At 39.5% G+C, this 16,375-nt stretch overlaps 1 protein-coding gene across 1 annotated transcript in view; it reads left to right on the top strand.

The window, feature by feature from the left end:
- The window catches only part of WARS2 (tryptophanyl tRNA synthetase 2, mitochondrial), an 86,730-nt gene extending 71,786 nt beyond the window's left edge, over positions 1-14,944 (top strand). The window contains exons 5-6 of the mRNA XM_046645801.1: positions 11,015-11,133; positions 12,687-14,944. Coding sequence (XP_046501757.1) covers positions 11,015-11,133; positions 12,687-13,135 — 568 coding nt within the window. The 3' untranslated portion in view covers positions 13,136-14,944. The remainder of the gene's footprint in view (positions 1-11,014; positions 11,134-12,686) is intronic.
- The last annotated feature ends 1,431 nt before the right edge of the window (positions 14,945-16,375 follow it).

Genomic DNA, 16,375 nt, shown 5'->3' with positions numbered 1-16,375 from the left:
AAGCCAGATCTGATTTTTTGCTTGTACCATTGTTTTCCCTGTAACAGAGCTCAAGCCCTTGGGGGTATTTTTTGTTTAGCTTTGTTTCAGACATTTCTGGATTTTGAAAAATGTCGTAGCCAGGATGTCTATGAATATTTACATTATAAATGTAGATAGGTAGGTAGATAGGTTGAAGGATGGATAAAATATGTGTCTTTTCTCCCACCAGCAAATCTATGTGTGGCATTTTCATAAAATGTTGGTGCAGGTTAGGTATAGATTTAGTGTTTGCTTTTGTTAAATCAGCATTAGAACGAGTGATACATGGTGGGCTGGAGAACAAGCACAAGGGAAGGGAATGGAAGAGGAACCTTCCAGATAAGTGTATGAAAGATTTATGTAGTTGTTTTGACAGAACTTGGTAAGGAACCCGGGAATGGAAAGCTGAGACCATCTTAAGCTTGAGAGTATAATAAAATAGCAGATATTTGAAGCGGGACAAAATACTCAAAAACAGCAGGTGTACATAATTTTTATTTTGCATCTTTGTTATCTTTCTGAATATCAAATTTCAAATATCTGGCTATAGATCAAATAAATGTCTTTCTCTCTCTCTCTCTCTCTCTCTCTATATATATATATATATACACACAGACACACACACATATATAGCTTTTATTAATATGCAGTGAATACTTATTAGGTACATATAATGCCACTGACCCAGAAAAAAGGCACTATGTGTGGCTTGAGGGAAATGGAATTACGTATGTTGAGCATTATTTGCCAGGTGCCATACTAGCTGCTACACACACATTATCTATTCAAATTCCGACAACAGCTCTGTAAGATAGGTGGTGGTATTATCCCCATTTTACAATAACAAATTTAAGTTTTGGAGAAGTACCACTAAATCTACTCAAGTAGAGATGGAAGTGATTACCTGGACTAATCAGTTTCTCCTTCAAGAACTTGAACAGAGAGATATGGGAAGAGGATAAGATGACAGGAAAAGCAAAAACTGAGATTACATAGAAAAATGGGGACACAGAGGTCTCAAGGAACTGTGAGTAAGCAGAACCAAGCCAAACTCAGAACAGGGCGTATAGAGATTTAAATGATTGGTCAGTTGGAAACTTCAGGCTTGGTAATTCCAGAGAAGAGCTGAGTCACCGTCATGTCTGGGGATCAGACGGCCGCCTCTGAGGACCACGGAGGTCGTGAGCCCCTGAAGCTGCTTTGGAGACTCAGACCAGTTCTTGAATCGCATCCTTTCTGTGAGGCCAGTTCTGAATCTCTGTGAGATGCTGAAAGCTGCTGGCCAAACCTCGTCTTAGCAGTCTGCTGATGTCCACCCACTCACCCGCAACTGCCTAAGCAATAATTTCTTCTCTTTGTCTTTCACTTTCCAGCTATTGGGCAAGTGCCCAGGCTACACTAGAAGCTTACTGGAAGGCAGTGTGAGAAATGTAGCTTCCAGGCTGCTAACCCCTGAAAATCAAAAAAATAGCATAGAAGGGAGCATGGGTTGAGATGTCAAGAGACCATCCAGTGCACTCTCCTAAAAGCAGTGCAAAGCTATCTCTGCATCTTAAGGACAGAGCGAAATAATCTGGTTTGTACTTTTAAAAGAGAACTGATTAAAATCCAGAGAATGAATTGTAGGGGACAAGAACAGCAGGGGCAGTCTATTAAAAGGCTCTTTCACTGGTCTGTTTGGACCATGATGGTGATGGTAAAGATGAAGAGAGTAGACAAATTATGGGGGATAAAAGGTTTAGGACTTCTTAATGGATTGGATGTATATGAGAAGGAGTATCAGGGATGACCCTAGGTTTCTGACTTATGCAACTGGATTGATGGTGCTACCATTCACTTGACATCGGGAATACTGAAAGAGGACTCACCAGAAGAATTTATTGCTTCATTCAGTATTCTCTCTTCTGCTGCAGGCCTTACCTCCCTAGAAGGTAACACCTTCATTATATCTCTCACAGTACTCAGCACCAGTCCTTGCACATCATAGGTTTTCAGTAAGTAATTGCTAACTTAGGGAGTCTTTACAGCATACCCAATGAGCATCCAGTGATGGTGAATTAATCCTTTACAAAAGGAGAAACAGCACCAAACTCCTGTACCAGCCAGGCTGTGGAGAACACACAAGCACAGCCAAAAAAGTAGGAAAAAAAAGGGAACAAATCTCTGTAAGCAGATATATGTGGGCAAAGATTATTCATCTGGACACTAATTCTGCCAGAGGGGTGGGGTAGATCCCAAGTAAATGTATATGCAACGAGGAACTAAACAAAAGAAAAATGGTTTAGTCACCAAAGAAGAAGATCAGACGCATTATTGTGTGACAGAAGTTATAACAATCAAAATTATGAAAGACTTTTGTTTTATGTTGTGTCTAAGAAAGCACAGTCAGAGTAAATGAAAAAAAAAGAAAATGGAGAAAAAGAGAAGACACTAATATGGATATCATTATGTAGGGTATAAATTTTAAAAGAACAGCTCTAAATTATTTGAAGTGAAAGGAAAACTCTGAGGAGAGAGGTTGAAAATGTGAAGAGAATAAGCCCCATAAGTGAGCAGAATCAAAGACAGGCTGAATTAATGTAAAGTGTAAACTCAATGGAGGAGAAGTCAAGGCCAAGATGAATTATAGGAGGTGAAAGGAGCAGTGGGAGCAGAGGGAGGAAAGACTACAAACAAACAAACTCAAATCAGATGAAAAAGCGAAGGAGAACAATAGGACCAGTTGAAAAACATTAAAATTTTTTAATCCTTTTTTTAAAAAGCAAAACCTCACAGAATTGTAAGAAAAGAGGCAAGGAACCGACATAGGCAAAGACACATGCAGAGTCGTGAAAACTAAATGTGTTTTCTGTTTAGTTTGGTTGCTTGGTGAATCTGGAACCATTTTGACATGTGGAAATATTCATTTTGATGTGCTTAAAGTGTATTGATTATGGTAATTGTTTTTTCTGTGTTAGTTGCAGTCCATTGTGATTTCCTATGGGCTACTGTAATTGCTTTTTAACCCACCCTGTTGGCTAATTTGGTTTGGGAGAGTCAAGGTGACCTCGGCATGTCAGCCTCACTGTAGGTAATTACAAGACAGGAGTAGCAAAGTCGTCAAAGAAGAGAAATTTGCAAAGGTAAGGCGTGTGCTTGTGCTCCGCGTGGAAGAGCGCATGCGGGCTTACGGGCACCGAGGGAAAATAAGAAGGAACATTTTTATTTTTACCACTCATTGAGCCAGTGACTTCCCACTCCACGCTGCGTGGACATATCCCTAACAGTCATTTTGTAGACTTACCTAAATTCATTTGCTGACCTTAGAAGAAGAGAAACCACTTCCTAATCCAATGTCATGGTCCCTGCATTTTGCCTTTCTATTCATTGTCCTGTCCTTGTTTTCCTTAAATTAAAAGAGTTCTCAGAATTCCTATAACATACTATTTATATTTTGAGATTACCTAATCAGAATGTGAACAGTCAGTTTCAAATATGTTTTCTCCCCATATCAAATCTGCTGCCTTAATCTGTGACTGCCTCTGGGATTATATGTTGATATTTTATGGTTGTGGTGTGAGTCAGCTGTCAAAACAGAAAATGATCCTGGTTTGAAAAAAGTCACAATGCACCTCACCGCAAGATCCCTAATAGTATCTTTCTTGTACCATTTTGTCCTTTATCATGTCAGATATTAATGAATATATGTGATATCAATAGCTAGTGTTTACTGAACTCTTACCATCAAGGCCTATGCTTGGTTATCTCATTTAATCCGTGAAATAAGTGTGTGAGGGGGGCCCCACCAGGATCCCCATTTTGCAGAGGAAACAGAGGCTTAGAGAAGGGCAGACACCTGGCTCTGGTAACTCACCTAGAAGCTGGTGGATTGTGATTTAAACTCAGATAGAATGACTGCTGAGTCCATGCTCTTATCCTCTATGCTGATCACAAACTGATTGTTTTATAATTTTTCTCTTGGTATAAAACTATATAGATTATAGTGATTTCCTCTTAAAGATCATTCATTTATTGAATAAATATTTATTGAGATCCTCATACATACCAGGCAACTCTACTAGGTGTTGCAAATTTATTGAAAAGCAAGGCAGCCAAGCTCTCAAAAAGCTTACTTTTGAGCAAGAGAGAAAATAATATGCAATTAAATAAACAAGTGAAATAAAATGATTAGATTGGGATTAATACTATAAAGAAAATAGGGGCCACCCCATGGCCGAGTGGTTAAGTTCGCGCTCTCCACTTCGGTGGCCCAGGGTTTCTCTGGTTCAGATCCTGGATGCAGACATGGCACTGCTTGTCAGCCCCTGCTGAGGCAGCAACCCACATAGCGCAACTCGAGGCACTCACAATTAGAATATACAACTGTGTACTGGGGGCTTTGGGGAGAAGAAGAAGAAAAAAAAAAGATTGGCAACAGATGTTAGCGCAGGTGCTAATAAAAAAAAGAAAGAAAATAAACAGGATACTGTGAAAAAGAATAGAAGTTAGAAACCAACTTTGTAGAGTGTGATTAGAGAAGGCTTCTCTGAGGAGGTGATATTTAAATTTAGACCTGAAATAAAGGAGCCAACATGCAGGAATTAAGGGAGGAACATTCTAGTAGGATAGAAGAGCAGTCTGTTCAACAGATCCAGCTCCCGCCTTAGACATGTGAATTGTAAACTATCCAGTCTACATGATTTCGTTTTCCGTCTTTATAGGGTCTGGTAGTGGAAGAGTCAACAGTTTCTCACAGGTTTATTTCAATGTTCTAATATAGTTTAAACATTCTTTCTATATTCAACATGAAAGAAATTAAAAATCACTGCTACTATTTCTATTCTTGCTAACATATTGGTGCATTTCCTTCAAACCGGTTTTTTAGGCTAACATTTCTTGTTTGCATTCTGTGTACCAGGCACTAAACTATCAGCTTTGCATGCACTATTTTGCTCACTCCTCAAACTACCCCATGAGTAGGAACTGTTACTAGTCAGTTTTAAAAATGAAAAAACAGACTTAAGGAGGTTGAATATCTTGCCCAGGAACACCCAACTGGTAAGTGGCAGAGCGGGAATATGACCCCAGCACTGCCTGATGCCAGAGTCCCCAGTCCAACCACTGTGGCCTCTCCGTTACGTAAATACATATTGTATGTATTTTCCAAAAAATTTGCATTCTGGTTTTTTCATCTTATATTTTTCCACATCATTGAGTGTTTTCTGTTTTTTCTGTTTCTTTGTTTTCTGTCTTTTGCTATATAGATTCTGCTTTCTTTGCTTTTATCTATTCCAACGATTCAGAAGGTGTGCTTTCTGTTTTTAATTCCAGTAGTAGTCATCTTTCAATTAAACAAAGACCACCCAAATGAGAACAGACAGACGCTATTTATTCAGAGCTTGCCACAGCAAGGGAGTCAGTCACCGTCAGCTGTGTTTCACAGACTCGAAGGCGGGCAGTGGAGTGGAGAAGCCTTACCGGAAAGGAAGGTTTTGGGTGTGCCCCGTTTAGAGGTCCCTGCCATGGGGAAGCTAGAGGGTAACCAACTAGAAGTGGGGCATCTTATATGATTGGTTTGGGAAGCATGTTTGGCTTTCTCTGGTTGGTCCTGAGTTGCAAAAAGTGAGGACAAAGAATTGGGACATTGGCAGTCATTGACCAAGCCTTGACCCTTCTGCAGAGGGTGTGGTTTGGCTTCCTGGGCTGGTTACTCCAGAGGTTTGGGGTCAGAGTTTCTTGTCATATATTGTTTGGCCATTGTCCATTTGTGTATCAGTTTCTCACTTTTCAAAAATATTTTTTGAATCTTTTGTTAATCATTCCAAATGAAAAATGATATCCTGTGGTAGGATGGGCTATGAGTCACACTTTTAGATCCTCAGTCTATACTCACACTTTCATTTGATTTTGTAAACTAACCTGGGATTTTCAACAAAGATTGTTGTTATGAATGGATTGATTTTATTTTACATTATTTTCTATTTCACATTGTAACCAAAATTTATACTTGATGTTTTTAGTGTTTTCAGTCGGTCTTTATACTTCGGCATCTCTGTTTCTGAGTTCTTAAGTCCTTAGGTTTGACTGAAAATTTTTCCCAGTCCTTACATGCTTGAGAATTTCTTTCTATTCAGTTTGCCTCATCTGTAAAATGGAAGCTAAGAACAATGACAAGACATTAAAAGTGTTCAGCAAAGCGTACAGCATATAGGAAGTGTTCAATAGCTATTGGCTGCTTTATTATGATCAGCATAATTATTATTATAGTTCACACATAAAGACAGCTGGCCTAGGTTTTTAATATCTTTTTCTTTCAACTCTATAAACATTGTTCCCTTGTTGTGTTATCAACCTGATTTTTCTTATTATTGTTTTTGTTTTCTGACTGTGGCAGATAGGACTTTTACTTTAACTTTGTAATTCAGAGATTTTTCTGGGTTGTTTCAGTGTGAGTCTCTAGTGTTTTTTCTTGAAACTTGCTGAACCCCTTCAGTTCGCACACTCAGTTTTGTTTGCTTACTTGTTTGTTTTTAATTCAGTAGTTTCCTTCAGCTTTCGGTTACTGCTAATTCAGAAGGTCCTGATGTCTTCATTAGGAGGACCGTGATCTTAGATCAGAGGACAGTCCTCCAACCTGTCACTTGCTTGTCACATCTCTCTCTTCTTCCTCTTGCTCTGAGTTCTTGAAGAGCTCCAAGTTCTCATCCAGGTCACGGCTACGACCCGTCCTCAGGATTCTGCTCCTTGCTGCTCCTGATTCTTCTGCTATGTGTTGGTTTTCTTTACGTCATCATTTCACTTTCTCTTCATTTTCTGTCACCACCTATGTTTTTCTCCTTTTGTGGTTTCTTGCTCTTGTCTTACAACAGCCATGTCATTTTGAATCCTACTGAGGTTACCAACCAGTTTTCTTTAAAAAACAAAACAAAACTCTTTCTTGTAAAAGTTCGTTTTCAAATGTCTGATCTTCCTCAGGGTGTCAAGGGTGAAGTCCCCTTTCCCTTGTTCCACAACATTTTTCATAGGCCCCATATTGGGGTCTTTTCCCTTTTTGTTTGCTTGATTGATTTTTATGTGTTGAGCTTTTTAAATCCATATTGGAACAAGAAAACTATATTCACATAGTGTCTTCCAATAGACAAAATGTATGATTTTCTGTCCACCTTCTGTCTACTTGGACGCTAGCGCAATTCCCCGCTCAGAATTCAACAGGAGGGCAGAACAGTGTGCTTCGCTCCTAGTCCAATTGCTCGACTAGATTAGTACTGCTGGCCTGAGACAGATTTTTCTCCTACTGCCTGCCTGGCTCTTTCACTCTCTGGACAGAAGTATTACATGAAAAAAAACAGTCACCAGGTCTCATCCTGCTTCAGTCTCTCACCTTTAGGACTTGACTTTTTACTTCATTCTTTCAATATATGTTCCTTTAGTGCTGCCCATCCCTAGCAAGAAAATGTTCTGTGTCCTGGGGCACACTTGTGGGCAAGACAAACAAGTCCCTGCTCTCATGGAGCTTACATTCTCATTCTTGGGAGGATGCAAAGCCTCATGACCAGTTCCTGCTGCCTCCGCTGCTTGTACAGTTATTTTCGGAGAGTTGATGTCATGAATGAATATAGAAAGAATCAGGCTGATGAGGAGAAAAGGGTCAGTATCTCTCTAGCTGCGGTAGAGGGCTGTCTGCCCTCATCTCAATTAGGATAGGTTTCTGGGGGCATTTGTTCTGACTATGTACCACAAGAAGCTCAACCAGTTGCTCTTTTCAGTTCAGTTCTGTTGGTCTTCACAGCTAATGAAAAGTCTTCTCGAAGTCTGTCTGTAGTTCTCACTCTTGATGCTAGTTTTCAGTTATTTACATTTCCTCTGTCTTCACAGGTGTTTTAGTAAGAAATTGAGAGAGGACTACAATGCTGACGTCATTTCAAACCTGGAACGTTGATTTTTGAGCGTTGAGTTGGGAGTAAGTGTAGGGTATTTAATGCCAATATCTAGCAGGAAGGCAGAGGTACAATCCTAACCCCTCAGAGAGATGGCAGAGCTAGAGACAGCCCTAGTAATCATCGGAAGAGAAGGGATACATGAATCCCCATGTAAAAGTTGATAAGCTCTCCAATGATGGGAGAGGACTAGAGAGCAAAGACTGTTTTTAGAAACGTCAACATTTAGGAGACAAAAGGAAAAAAAGCCAACACATTGCTCTCTGTTGGTTCTATTTTCTTTTTACTCCTGTGTGAAGATTTATTTGTAAATAAATAAATATTCATCAGGTCTTGATTATCCACTTTGCTAAATATGTGTGATGACCCTGGGCTTGTTTTCCCTCACAAACTGTCCCTGTTTCTGGCCAAGCTAGAGGGAAGTTGGAATCACAGTCAGGTCACGAGTGCACCTCTAGTTGTTTAGGGAGTGTGTCTTGAGCAGCATTGTGAATACAATAGACCATTCTAGAATTCGATTCCCTACATAGCTACTATTATTTGAAGGCTTACCTAATTTCAGGCACTTGCTCAGCACTTTACATGCATTGCCTCTTTCATCTCCACAACAATAGTATGGAGTAAATATTATTACTCCTATTTTACAGTAAGAAAGTTGCCTATGATAGAAATTCTGTGATTTACGCAAAGTCACACAAAATGAGACTGGTAGTCAGGATTTAAAGCTGGCCTAACCCTAAAGCCTGTGCTCTTAAGTGAGTGCTATACTGCATTTTACACACACACACACACAGCAGCGACTGCATGAGTATTTGAACAGCTGTATGAAAACACAGCTAATATTCAGGGAATTTTCAATAAATAAAATGTATTACTTCTATCCAAAAGACATGTCAAAGAATTGCTTTGAAACCTATTGCTTGTCTAATATTCAAAACACCTATCAGTGTTTCTTTTGGAAATATATTCAGAATTATTTTATGATACAAATATTAGTTTCATTAACTGACAATCATACTTTGTTTTTGACCAAAAAGTATTGAACATTCATTCACCAGATTTGTCTCCACAGGACTTTTGGGTTATTGTAAAAGATAAGCTTTTTCACTCGAATCAAAATTTCCCCCTATGTGAATATTCAAAAGAATCTGCCACAAAATAGTATAAGTTCCTTATGGTTCTGTAACAATAGTACAGGAACACTCATGCATCTATTAAAATTCTATTAAGGACGACTACATAGAAACATGGGAAATGTCTATTACGTTAACATAAAAGATGATATGCATATTATAACTGCAGTTATGTAAAAATATGCATCCATATAAACAGGAACAAAGAATAGAAAGTAATTTGCAAAAATAAAAATGATTGCAAAATTATGAGAAATTTTTCCAAATTTTCTCAAGTATTTTACTGTATTAATGTGGCTCGTCTTTAAGCTGGTCAAAACTATGTTCACTTCCTCTTGCTTTACACAGTTATGGTAAATGGACCAGTAGCCTGTAGCCAGTAATTCACAAGGAAAATAATAAGATCACTGCAAGTTTTTAAAAAACCACTAATTAACCACAGGGCTAGGAAGTCCTCTCTATGACAAAGTAGTGTCATTTTCTAGCAGTTTCCTTTTCTGTGGCTGTTTTGAAAAGCTGTTATTTTTCCACTTAAAATGTACAATTTTCATTTAAATATTCAAGCTCACTTTAAGGCTATCGCTTTCCCAGGGAGAATATGTTAAACTTCCTTGATTATTAATATTAAACTTCCTACAGCACTTTAGAGGCCAACCCCATGGCCTAATGGTTAAGTTCGGTGCACTCTGCTTCCGTGGCCTGGGTTCAGTTCCCTGGGTGCAGACCTATACCACTCATTGACAGGCATGCTGTGGCAGCAACCCACATAGAAAATGGAGGAAGATTGGCATGGATATTGGTTCAGGGAAAATCTTCCTCAAGCAAAAAAGAAAAAAAAAAAAAACTACAGCAATCATTAACTGTATTATCAAGTGTAAACCCCCAGCTAAACATTAAAGACTTGGAATCACCTGTCTCCTTCCCCTGTAATACTTCAGTGTAAAGTTTTCCCCATCAACCAGTCTCTCTAATGGTTAATTTCTCCCTTGTTTGACATGCCTCATCCTGAATCAATGCTGCAAACTTGAAATATGGGATTAAAATAATTATAAAGTCCCTATATTACAATAATTTTTGTTTCACATTTTCATTTTTTAATAAAATAAAATATTAAAGATAAAATTCGGGTCTCCTTTGTTCCTTTCCCCAGGCCCATTCCCTTCCCTCCTTCTCTGGAGGCAGCCACAGTCATAGATTTGTAGAGGAGCTTCCAGTAAGTTTTTATACTTGTGCATCTGTAAACAATATATACATTATTTTCATATGTACTTTAAGATTTACCCAAATGCCAGTCTACTGTATGTGTCTTCTGCAACTTGCTTTTTTCATTCAACATTGTTTTTGAGATCCATCTACACTGTACTAATAGAGTTTTTCATTTATTTTAAGTTCCCTGCAGCATATTAATTGTCCTGTGATTGCAATTTACTTGAAAACAAAGGAGCATATTCCAAAAAGATCTTGAGTTACTCCCTGCATGACGGGGGGGAGAACTCTTGCCTGAAGAGCCTTCTGCCATCTTTGATTCGAAGAGTGGGGTGGAGTGTCTTTCAAGTGTGAGCACAGCTCTGAAGTAAAAAGCATCTGGTCAGGGCTAGGATAATATGTGCTGACTGGGTGAGGGGCCAAGGAGTGCTTTTAGAATACAATTATGCTTGGAGCATACACTATGTAAGATACCATTCCTCCCTCCCAGCAAGAGCCTGTCACGCTGGTGTTGATGGCTGTGTTCTTCTGCTATGGAAGAAACAGAACTAGAGTAGACAAACGTCTCTTTCACATTTGTCTGAGAGACAGATAAAGACTGGGGTCTCAACATTCCCTCTGTAGTCGGTGAACATTTGTTGAACACCACCAGTGAAAAAGGCACAGGAAATGCAGCTGCTTGCAGTACCGTTTCGGGGTAAGCAGGAGCCTTGCTGAGTCTTCTGTCTTTTATTAAAGGTCCACACACGTTCCTGTCGGAGAGGATCAAGTCCAGCACATGGAGCTGGTTCAGGATCTAGCACAAGGGTTTAACAAGAAGTATGGGGAATTCTTCCCGGTGCCCAAGTCCATTCTAAGTAAGTAACACACGTGATTGTTAGATCAGGGTGTTCTGAAGAGAGGATTGGATAATGGACGGAGCCTTGGAACTTTCTTGGGACCAAATTTGGCTTTCTTTTGGACAGGCTTCAGGATTTGTAGCTGGAATCCCCATCTTTTTCTGTAATGTAGGACTAGTAGACCTCGTTGGATTATTGAATAGCAAATAACCAATAAAAAGTTTGAATAAAAAGTTTGAAAAGTATGGGAGAGACTAGAAACTAAAGATAATAATTTTCTTTTATAAAGTATTATATAATTTGCCATTTGGTAGAACAGGTATCTTTCCCCATTTTGTGGACGAGGAAATTCAGGCTTGCCAAGGCTCACTTTGTGTCCAAATCATGTATCTAGTTAGTGACAAAGCTGGGCCCTACCTTGAGCTCCTCTGATTCCAGAGCCAGTTAAGCTTGTCTTCCCTATTCACGAAAAACAAAAGTCCTAAGAGTGAGAACTGCTGCATCATAATCCAAATACAACAAGAGGGAATTGCTCATTCTCACACTCTGCCTTCTTAAATGCACAGTGGAGATGGAACATACAGTTGACCTTCTGAACCTAAAACCCCAAGTACAGCTGGCAGGGCTGGGCTGGGCTGGAGTCTTCTTGAGGAAAGAAGCTGTAAATCTCTATCAGCATTCTGGTCACAATGTAAACTTGAGGCAGAGGCAGAAATCACTGAACCTGAGCTTTTCCATCTTTATTAAGCCGACAGCATTTTAAAGGAGTATAACATGTGCCTAGTATCAATTTAGAAGCATAAGGCGGGTGTAAATTTCTAACTTATTCCAACTGTTCACAGAAATAAATTTAAGGCACCCCATGCATCGAAATCAACCTTCTTTTAGCAATAAGTAATATTTGAATGTTTTGGCCTATTATTATCTTACCTATTTCAACTTTATGTGCTTTGGTAATAGCCATAAAATAGGCGATTATTGACAACACTGGTTTATGAAGCACGGCTTAACATCTTGATTCTATCAGAACGATAAACAAGTCACTTCTCCCATGTGTGTGTTGGTATATACTTATATAATCATGGGTAAAAAAATGGAAGGATTGCCACAGGTTGTTAAAATTTGGTTTTAAGGCAGGAAAGGCAGTGGTTGTAGGCAGAGGGTGATTGGCTAACAGAGAAGAGCAGAGAGGAAAGAGAGGGAGAGGAAAGAAATAGACAATACGTTTTTGAAAGCTGTGCACAGCAAAAACAGTAGGATTGATACAGTTTAATTTGTGTAAGATTATACATTTTACATGTACATATGCATTAAAAGATGCATAAAAATATGATCCACAAAATGTTAGTATTATTAATATTTCAGATGATCTTTACTTTCATGCTTATATACATCGCTTGAATTTTTCACGAGTATTTGATATTTATATAATCGGATAAAAATAATAAAGTCACTTGGTATTCTGGTATTTTTTAAAGATCTAGACACTGACCTTCCTGGTGGTGGTTTTTTATTTTGTTATTTTTGTTTGGTTTTGTTTTGGGTATGTGTATGTTGGTGTTTTTACTTAGCATCGATGAAGAAAGTGAAATCGCTCCGGGATCCTTCTGCCAAAATGTCGAAATCAGACCCTGATAAACTGGCCACCGTCAGAATAACAGACAGCCCAGAGGAGATAGTGCAGAAATTCCGCAAGGCTGTGACAGATTTCACCTCGGAGGTGACCTACGACCCAGCCAGCCGAGGGGGTGTCTCCAACATGGTGGCCATTCATGCTGCAGTGACAGGACTCCCTGTGGAGGAAGTGGTCCGTCGCAGCACTGGCATGGACACCGCTCGCTACAAGCTGGTGGTGGCAGATGCTGTGATTGAGAAATTTGCTCCAATTAAGAGCGAAATTGAAAAACTGAAGATGGACAAAGACCACCTAGAGAAGGTTTTACATGTTGGGTCAGCAAAAGCCAAAGAATTAGCGTATCCTGTGTGCCAGGAGGTGAAGAAATTGGTGGGATTTCTATAGGAAAGTTTCAACTAATCACAAAAAGGCTTTTATATCTTGTGGTCTGTGTACTCCGATAAAGGCAACTTTCCTCACATGCAAAAATTGATAGTTTGGGGACATTTACTTTGGTATACCTAATTATTGGCTTCATTTGATGACTAATGCTTTGTAGACTTCGAATAGAGCAATGTTCTAAATCTCATCAACAAAATGCTGTGGCCAAAGAGAAACAAAGAAGGTACAGCTATCTGAATCGTCATTTATCTGAGGCACACTCCTTGCCTTGAATTAATCCATGCAAATGTGATTGAGGTGGGCAGTAATTCGGCAAATGGGGGATCATTTGTGTCGCTCTCTGGAGTATGTATTTTCATAGGTGCTCACTTTGTGTATCCCAACCCTTTTAAAAAGTAATATGTAGAGATCTTAAACTTAAAATCCTTGGGATGCAATTGGGACCAATTTGTATTCAGATCTCATAAAAATAAGTTGGTTATTTTAGTTCATTCATTGCTAAGATGGTGCCTGCCTTAATGTATTTAAGCTGCTTGTTTCCCAAGAGACCACATTGACTGTTCCAACAAGTTAATTCTTTTTAATTCAGCAATACATGATATAATCTTCTGAGAAGGTTGCATTATTTATTGTACAAAAGCCCAGGTCCGTGGATTATGTTCTTAATAAGTACTTCCTTGCATTCGTCTCTCAGTTTAATCTCACCAACCCCCTATGAAATACATAGGACAGGAAGTACCATTTTACACCTAAGGAAAGTGAGGCTCAGAGAGGACAATTAACTTGCACAATATCACTCAGTAAGTAAGAAGCAAAGCTAAGATTAAAATCTTTACTCCTAGAGGCCGGCCTGGTGGTGCAGCAGTTAAGTGCACACGTTCCACTTTGGCGGCTCAGGGTTCGCCGGTTTCGGTCCTGGGTGCAGACATGGCACCACTTGGCAAGCCATGCTGTGGTAGGCGTCCATTAGCTCAGGGCCAGTCTTCCTCAGCAAAATGAGGAGGATTGGCAAAAGAAAAACTTTTACTCCTTATTCCTAAGAGAACTGCTTTTCCATTGGCACAAAACCCTGAGACGCAGCATATTTGAGACTCCAAACATTCTTATTTTGAAGGTGGGTCCTGGAAATATGAGACCTGAACTACTGATACTGTTTATATCAGCAACTCAACCAATAGCTGCCTGCTTTAAACCTGGATTCAGCCAACCTTGGTCACATTTGCTCCTCAGAATGCCCAAGGCAGGTCCCGAGTTTTGTCTCCTACACTGATTGCGCAGATACTTCAAAGCATATTCTGCCAGAAGACAATAGTAGAGAGGCCTGACAAACCCCAGTGAGTGGAAGATTCTCATCTCACCTCTACCTCCGTCTAAGTAATAGCAAGTCACTCTAAGGCCAAGCTTCTCTGCACTTCCATTTCCCACACCTGAAAATGGAATAGTAATCCTGACTCACCGCACCAGGGCCTGTTGGCAAGATTGATTTGATTCATTGCTTGTAAGTTTTTTTGCCAGTGAGTACCATGATCGCCATTTATACATAAGAGACTAGTATGTTGGGCAAAGAATTTTTGCTCATGTTTCTTAAGAGAAGGAAGTAGAGTGGTCCTTGTATCAGAGCAAATATAAATCCACACAACAGTACATCCCAGATCCAAATTACAAGACCGTTTTTGGCTCTTTTCTTGGAATGGGGTGTCAGTAGTCCTAGAGCCTCTTTGGGCGTATTTCTTCCAAGCTCTTTTTTTTCCTTTCAAAGGAACCCTATTATGAAGTTGGGAAAATGACAAAATTAAAGATGGATCTATCGAATTAATTGTCTGTCTGTTTGTCTACCTGTGTGGTTTCTCCCATCTTGCAATACTTTATGTCCAAAGAACTAAAGGGACCATAGAAAGAATCTCTGAGAAAAACTAGATGACTTGTGCTGACTTCCAAGGAGCCAACCACCTGCGAGGGTGGGCTTGTGAGTGTCCTGCTGTTGTTATTCTCTGAAAGTGACCCGAGGGCCCATCAAGTCCAAAATTGGCCCACAGTGATTGAGAGATGTGCCCAGTCACCTCTGGAAGTTGATAAAGAGCCAAGCCTAGAACCTAGATCAATCTTCACATCCCTTCCACTTACCGTCTATAGGCCTCAGCACAATCTTTCTATCGAGATGGAAAATCAGAAAGAAATTTAACTTGTGGCTCACCTCAAAAGGTGATTTTGATTGTTATTTTCTGTATGTTTTGTGGAGAGTTGAAATGATGAAAAATATTTCAGATGGTGATAATAATGGTCAGGTAACTTGGCACTCTGAGCTTCACCACTGACAAACCCTACTTCAAACCCCCCATGACAGATTGTCCCTTGGAACACAGTGGGGGTTTCTTGCCCTTTGTAGGTGCCTCATAAATGCTTATTAAAATTATGTCAGAAAATGGACTACAGATTCCTAATGAAGTATAAGTTTTGTTTTTGTTTTCAGGAACTGTCCTAATGCACACCATAACGATGCTGAGCATAAAAAAGTAACTAACACTATTGAGTTCTCATGTGTGTCAGGCACCATAACTAAATGCCTTATAACCATGTTTTTCCAAGTGTGGGTCTCATGAGCATCACCTGGGAACCATTAGGAATGCAAATTTCTCTGGCTCTACCCTAGACCTACTGAAACAAAACTTTGGGGATGAACCCAGCAATCTGTGTTTTAACAGCCTTCCAGGAGATTCTGATGCATGCTAAACTTTGAGACCACTACTTTATATGTATTCTCTCGCTTAGTCCTCATAACGCAATAAAGTGATATATTGTCAATCTCATATTAGTAAGGATGAAACAAAGCACAGGAGGTTGCTAATTTGTCTGATAGTTCACCTTCTAAGTCCCACTAGGCTCCAGCAGTTCCCACATAATGTCTACTGGTGTGTTTTGGGTAATGTGCTCCAAGGCTGCCCTATCCAATATGGCATGTGTCCATTTAAATTAATTAAAACTAAATAAATCAAAAGTTCACCTCCTCAGCAACACTTTCAAGTGCCCAATAGCGTCAGTGGCTAGTAGCTAGCATATTGGACAGTGCAGATAGGAAATATTTCCTTCGTCACAGAGATGTCTATTGGGCACTGCTGTTTTAAGGTATTCAGCTTATTGATTTTGTTTGTAATAGCCCAAGCACATACAGGTAAAGACTCTCCCTGAAAAGATCTTCAACTAGAGAATTCATGAAGATAATAAAAGGATTAGTTGAGAGTGACA

This window comes from Equus quagga, chromosome 18 (genome assembly GCF_021613505.1).
Source record: "Equus quagga isolate Etosha38 chromosome 18, UCLA_HA_Equagga_1.0, whole genome shotgun sequence".
In the NCBI taxonomy this organism is placed as follows: Eukaryota; Metazoa; Chordata; class Mammalia; order Perissodactyla; family Equidae; genus Equus; species Equus quagga.
Note: the sequence above shows the minus strand (reverse complement) of the source record. Positions and strands in the feature narration are given on the sequence as shown.